We start from the raw sequence: 7,488 nt of genomic DNA on the forward strand, positions 1-7,488 counted from the left end.
AGAACTGCCCAGCCAACTAATAAACATGAGAGCAATAAAAACGCTACCATTCTAAGCCACTACATTTTGGTGGTGATTTATTACATGACAATAGCTAATCAATTCATCATCCGATATTAAATTTCTACTCACTCTTACCCCAGCAAGCTTTGAATCCCTTCATTTTTCTTTATAGCACTTCGAAAACAACATAGTAAGTGTTCACTGATACAGATATTTATTATCTGTCCCTCACAGCTGGAGTGAAAGCAGATATTCTTTGTTCTTGACACATAGTAAGCACTCTGAAAACATATCTGGAATGAATGATATGGATTCCTTAATATTGATACTTTAACAATATTTCTAATCATTATGAGAAACTGTTTTGTAGGTAAGAGTGTTCAGAGTACACTGACCAGGTTGCTGTGGCCTTTCCTGAAGCTAAATGCCGTCAGCCCATGTATCTCAGAAGGAAGTGAAGAAAGCACACTAAAATTCTTGGGATTTTTCCTGTTTTTATACTGAAATGGGCATATTAATTAAATATTTTCCACAGGACCAACTTATGGAACACTTAGAGCCGTGAGTCCCTTCAGTCACAAGATTAGACCTGAATGCCCAAGGGAAGACTTTTTAAAAAGAGGTGAAAATGGTGACAACACGTGCTGAGGAACACTAGCCCATATTTCTAGAGTGGTGAGATGAAAGAATTAGAGAGTTGCCTTTGTGACAAGGTACACCTAGAAAAAATGGAGAGTGAAAAGGAAAGTACAAAAGGAGATAGAGCAGAAGTGAACGTCAGGTACGTTGGGCAGAAAAGCTGGAAAGTAGGGTCCACAAAGGAAAAAGTGACAGACGGATGCTACCTTCCACATAGGAGGTTCTGAATCTGAGAGGTCAAAGGTTTAATATCGGGAAGGTCCAGAATGGAAGGTGACTGTGGATGAAGAAAGGAGACTAAGAGATAAAGGAATTACAAGAGAAATGCTCCAGAGTCAAGGAGGCACAGGAAAGAGAGAATTCATCCATCAGGGTGTGAAATTCACCTGACCCTTCGCCAAGAGTGGAGACGAACCTTACTGGCTCAACTATGCCATCTGTCCGTGCAAAACACACCAGGTCCTGTGACACAAAAACTCCTGACAGCCTCCCTAAGACATCTTTATGGAATTTGTGTTCACTAATCTCCCACCCTTTTTAGAATCCAGAAAAAATGACCCCCTTAATTTTACCCGGGCCTTAAATAAGCCTGTAATGAATAAGTCGGGAGAGGTGGCTTCTCAGGCAGACCCAGGAACGTGTGCGTTCAGGGCTGAGCAGGGAGGCAGCAGCAGGTGCAGAGAAGCCTCTCTGACCCAGGGCCCTGGGGAGGAGGTTTGTGTACGAGGCTGAAGCACTGTGGGAGGAGTGCTATAACCGTGCTGACAGTAATAAGTCACCACGTCTTCAGCCTGGAGGTTGCTGATGGTGAGGGTGAAATCTGTCCCAGACCCACTGCCACTGAATTGGTCGGGGACTCCAGATTCCCGGTTGGATACCTTGTAGATGAGCAGCTTAGGACGCTGTCCTGGTTTCTGTTGGTACCAGGCTACATTGCTGTAAACACTCTGACTGGCCCTGCAGTTCATGGTGACCCGCTGGCCCAGAGACCCAGCCAGGGAGGCTGGAGACTGCGTCATCGTGATCGCCCCGCAGGCACCTGCAATCACGAGGAGGTAATGATGATACATACTCACTTTAGGACAGACACCCTGAAATATGGTGTTTGAGAAGTGGTATACATGCCAGCGTATAATTGGGGTTATATTGGAAATAACCAGTATTTCTCATTATATCTTTAAAAAAGTTTTTAACTCTAAATTGATACTACTCCAAAAGGCATGTGGCAAATTTGAAATTTCTCACCTGAGACCCATAGCAACAAGGATATGAGGACCTGCCTCTGTGACACCATCTTGCTGTCCCAGCCTGCCTGATGCAGCTTAGCTTACATGGAAAAGGCCCCTTTTATCAAACCTGAGCAGCTGCTCTGGGCCTCAGCGAGGGATTGGGGGTGGGGGGTCCTATGCAAAGCACCTGGTAAGTAAAGAAGCAAACTGCATGAGCAGTGGGTTATGAAAGTATCTAATGTAAATTTAGAGAGCCAAAAATATTACCAAAAAGATAGTTGTAGTGCTAGAAACACAGAAGTCAACATAGAAACTCTTAGAATAACTTAGAAGTTCTAAAATGACAAACTGCTACAAGTTCTAAAATGACAAACTGCTTCTATTGGAAATTCAAGTATGTAGTTAAATGGGTTGAGTTCCAGATATGATGAGCTAGGCTCTTCATATCTATAATCCTGGTGAAATTATAAAATATGTTGGGAAACAATAAACAAACAATGGATGGAAGGAAGGAAGGAAGGAAGGAAGGAAGCGAGGGAGGGAGGAAAGGAGCGAGGATGGAAAGTAGGAATGGAGAAAGCGTGGAGAGGAAGAAGAAAGGAAGGGAGGATGCAGGAGCCTGACAGTGACCACAGGAAAGCGTGGTTAGGGACGTGGGGATGTGCCTGCACACGGGGCTCCCTGCCTGGGCAAAGCATGCCTGCAAACAGGATGCTCTGCCAGGAGGCCTGCACACAATATCCAAGTTTAATGGTCCGCTCACAAACGAGGGAACATGCCCTCCTTAGAAGTAAGGAGGAGGCTGGAATTGTGGGCAGGCTCTTAGTAAACATGTTGTGGTCGCTTCCTCCCTTTGCTCCCCCCTGTCCTTGAAATGTGTTTGGCTACTTGCCCTTAATTGGTAAAGGAATGCATCTTGTAGATTTCAGTTTGTATCCAGTTACCGGGGTATAAAATAAACCGCAAGAGGGGCTTGCGAAGAATTGTTCCTCCGGCCGGAGTTGTGTCTGTGTCTGTCTTTTGTGTGTCTTGTCCTTTGTGTCATTTCGTCCGCAACAGAGGAAGGAAGGAAAAGAGGAATGGAGGGATGGAGGGCGGGATGGGGGAAAGGAATAGAAGGCACAAGAAGAAAATGGAGAACTTTGGACCAAATGTTTTATAAAATCTCTGACCAAAATTATTGGGACTCCAAAGTCATTTTTTCCTGCATCTCTGTAAGGATTCTGCAAGCCCTTGAGCTCGGTTTTGGGGCTGTGTTGAGGGCCAGAGAGATGGGACACAAGCTCAGAACTTACTCACTTTGGGAAGAAAGAGGGACCCTAATTTGAGATACAGGAAATCTGAATCCTCAATTTTAGTCATTCTAGTTTTCAGTTCAATACTTCCATTTTGTGTGAAATTAGCCAATTAATTAACTCTAGGTTCTATCAAGAAAATTTAGCTCCAGGGCACCTGGGTGGCTAGTCATTTGAGCATCAGACTTTGGCTCAGATTATGATCCCTCAGTTCATGAGTTCAAGCCCCAGATCTGTCTCCAGCCCCACACTGGGCTTACTGCTGTCAGCACAGAGCCCCCTTTGGGTCCTCTGTCCTCCTCTCTCTGCCCCAACCAGGTTCACGTTTTGTCTCTCTCTCAAAAATAAATACACATTTAAAAAAAGAGAAAGAAAGAAAATTTCCTTCCATCCAGTGGTTTGAGAAGTCAGCTCAAGGTTGCCTGTTCCTAGTCCTACTGTTCATTCTCCAGCAGAGGGAAGGGTGGGGATGGGGGGCGTGCAATTCCATTAAGAAACTGAATGTGCATCACCATACAAAAGGCATAGGATTTTGTGGCTACGGGTCTACTGCAAGTGTAGCTACTGAAACTCTTCCAGCCTTTTCTGAGTGCGGTGGACGCATGGTGCTTACTCGGTCAGGTGGCACATTGGCTGTTCTACGGTTGTCCATGTGACTTCTGCACAGCTTGTGCGCCTGAGAAATTTCCTAAGAGACAGCTGTACTCTGTATCGTGTTGACCCTGACTGGGGATCCATACCTCACCCTCACAAAAGGTCAATTCTCCCATCACTCAGCCCCCCAGTTTGCCCTTAGTGAAGGTTAGTTTTATGGTCACCTTAACTAGGCTATGGCGCCCAGTGGTGTGGTCAAATGCCAAATTAGATGTTGTCCTGAAGGTAGTTTTTGGTGTGATTAGCATTTAAATTAGTAGACCTTGCATAACATAGGTTACTCTCCCTAATGAGGAAGGTGCATAGTCCATTCAGTTGAAGGCTTTAAGAAGCAAGACTGGGGGCACCTGGGTGGCTCTGTTGTTTAAGGATCCGACTTCAGTTCAGGTCATGACCTCATGGTTCATGGGTTCGAGCTCCGTGTCAGGCTCTGTGCTGACAGCTAGCTCAGAGCCTGGAGCCTGTCTTCAGATTCTGTGTCTTTCTCTCTGACCCTCCCACACTCATGCTGTCTCTATCTCTTTCTCAAAAATAAATAAAACATTAAGAAAGAAGAGGAAGAGGAAGAGGAAGAAGAAGAAGAAGAAGAAGAAGAAGAAGAAGAAGAAGAAGAAGAAGAAGAAGGAGAAGAAGGAGAAGAAGAAGAAAGACTGAAGTTCCCCAAAGGAGAAGCGATGCTTCCTTAAGATGCAACAACAGAAACTTGGCCTCAGTTCCGGCCTACAGACTTCCCACTCAAGGCTGCAATATCAACACCAACCTTAATTTCCAGCCTGCCAGCCTGCTCTACAGACTCTGGACTCACTACCCCCCACACTCTCAGTTCTCAGAATCTCTGTCTCCACGGATATCTCATTGATTATGCTTCTCTAGAGGATCCTGACTGATAACAATCTTCACATCCCCCAGGTCCCACCTCCTCTGCCTGGAAGAATGCCCGGCACAGCACTTGGTTCTGCCTCCCCACTGTCCTTTCCATAGACCATTCTTACCACTTCTCTTACTTTTCAAAGCTCTCATGGGGCAGGACTCAACTGCTGGGCTGCATAAATGGGACATCTAGCAAGACAGAGTGGGACATGTCTGTTCTTGCCAATTCTCTCTCCTCGGGGAAAAATTTAAGGGAATATTCAATTGTATTTCTTTCTTCTTAAGTTTATTTATTTATTTTGAGAGAGAACACAAGGGACTGTGTCCTTCCAAAGCTTCCTTTCTTGAGATCCCCAAAGCCTCAGACCTTCAATTAATCTAATATTGAGATCTCTAGGTGAAACCTGCAAAGGAATTTGTCCACAGCATGGTCTTTGAATCCCATCTCTGAGATACACTCTGAGAACTAGGCAAAAAAAAAAAAAAAAGAGAGAGAGAGAGAGAGAGAAGAGCCCATATCCAAGAAAATACTACTACTGCTGCTGTTACTACTCCTACAAATAAACAGCAACAACGACACAGTCTATTGCCATGTCTACACTTGAAGATGTGCTTTGTGTTCAGTGGTGCACTGAGGCCTTGCTCATCTACAGTAATCAGTCGCAAAATAATCCTCTAGAAATTGAGGTTCTCGGAGTTCAAGTTGTTCAGTGTACCAGTGCTTGCAGGGAAGAAGACGGGAAAACAATCTGACCCTGAGTCCATAATGTCTACTCACTGATGAACTCACTCATTTAAAAATTAAGTACTAGGGCACCTGGGTGTCTCAGTTGGTTGGACATTCGACTTAGGCTCAGGTCATAATCTCACCGCTGGGGGGTTCAAACCCTGCCTCAGGCTCTGTGCTGACAGCTCAGAGCCTGGAGCCTGCTTCAGATTCTGTGTCTCCCTCTTTCTCTGCCCGTCCCCCACTTGCACTCTCTCTCTCTCAAAGATGAATAAATATTAAATAAATATAATAAAGTGCCTTTACTGTTATAACGTGAATTTAAAGTGTACACCTGGGTGAACACGAGCAGATACATCCCCCCTTCACCAAGACTCAGATCCAAACAGACACACCCTATCCAGCATCAAACTTCCCTCAGCTTCTTCCAATCAATGCCATGCTCCATCGCTACCACCAGAGGCCGCCACCACCTTTTTATAATTTTTTTTAATGTTTTATTTATTTCTAGGAGAGAGAGACAGCGTGAGTAGGGGAGGGTCAGAGAGAGAGGGAATCACAGACTCTGAAACAGGCTCCAGGCTCTGAGCTGGCAGTCAGCACAGCACGCGGGGCTCGAACCCACGAACCGCGAGATCATGACCTAAGCGAAAGTCGGACGCTTAACCAACTAAGCCACCCAGGCGCACCCCGCCACCACCTTTTTAATTTCCTCAGCATGTAGAACCAACTTTCTCTGTTCTTGTACTTCATGTAAATAGAATCATAAAGTATGTACTTTTTGGTGTCTTGCCTTGTTGGCTCAACATTTCATTTGAACTTCCTCTATGTTGTTAGTGTGTCAGTAACTTGTTCCTTTCCACTGCAGAATAGTTTTTGTTACAAGAAATGTCACAATATCTTCATTTTTCATTAAATGAATGGATTAAGATTTGAATATGTTATCAGTACAGTTTTAAAGAACATTTTTTCGAAGTTTTTGGTGGAGTTATGCACTCACTATCCATGAGTGAGTTCCAAGGCATGAAAGCGCTGAGTTACAGAGCCAGCCTCAACTTGGCTTTGGTAGATACTATGGAACAATTTTCTGAAATGGGGAACATCTTTACCCTCCACCAACCATGTGTAACATTTCCATTTGCTGTAAATCCTTTCCCCATACTTTCTATTGTCAGACTGTTTATTATATCCATATTGGTAAATTCTGAAGTAGTATTGTTAAAATTTACATCTCCGTTATTACTAATGATAGTAAGTATTACCATAGGTCTACTACTGAGTTGTTATTTAGATAGTTTGTTTCTTGGGCAGTGCTTCGTCTAGTCAGACACACACACATACTTGGTCTTTCTTTTTTGAGAGTTCTTTATATTATGAAAATGAATTTTTTGTCAGAATGTGCATGAGAATATCTTCTCCCATATTTGGTTTATATATTTACTTCCTTAATAATACATGTGAAAAGTAATAAGGACTAATTTTTTTTCATTTCTTTCTTCGATCATTTTGTGGGGGTGGGTGGGAGTTGGGTCTGTGCAACAGATCTGAGGTCTATTTTGCTCCCTCTTGTTAGAAAATGACTTTATGCATGGCTCAGTATGTCTGAACTTGCTTCTGCTTTTTCTGGTACTTAGATTGAGGAGAAGTAGCTTATTCCCACCTACAAATAACTCTCAATGTCTATGGATATAACCACAAATAACTATAACTTCTAGTTGTGCATGCCTGAACTGGCATGGGTCCATTTTCCTGGGGGATATTGGTATGAGAACCTCCATTGGCTTGAGTTTTCTGATTTAATGGGAATGAGAGAGAGCAGGGCCTGCAGTGTGCTGCTTAGATTCCCCTTCACAAATAAGAGCTGTACCGCTGCAGGTGCTATGAGGGCTGCCTGCTGGCCACCCTCTGCTGGTCGCCCTCTGAGGACATTACCTTGCTGAAGAACGTCCTGGCCCGTGGTTACACTTCTTTTCCAGGAAGGACAACACATACTGGATGCAAGGGTACAAAGCCCTTCCTGTTGCTCCACTCTAAGTCAACTCTGTAGAGCGATTGCATCTCTAGACCTCTC

The 7,488-nt window shown here is 44.1% G+C and overlaps 1 gene segment (V, D, J or C); it reads right to left on the reverse strand.

Moving 5' to 3' along the window:
* Positions 1–1,262: 1,262 nt before the first annotated feature.
* LOC120226972 lies at positions 1,263–1,946 on the reverse strand. The segment is given in 2 exon segments: positions 1,263–1,681; positions 1,888–1,946. Coding segments are annotated over 2 exon segments (468 nt in total).
* Positions 1,947–7,488: the final 5,542 nt, after the last annotated feature.

Source organism: Hyaena hyaena, unplaced genomic scaffold (assembly GCF_003009895.1).
Source record: "Hyaena hyaena isolate Hyena2069 unplaced genomic scaffold, ASM300989v1 scaffold_1927, whole genome shotgun sequence".
Taxonomy (NCBI): Eukaryota; Metazoa; Chordata; class Mammalia; order Carnivora; family Hyaenidae; genus Hyaena; species Hyaena hyaena.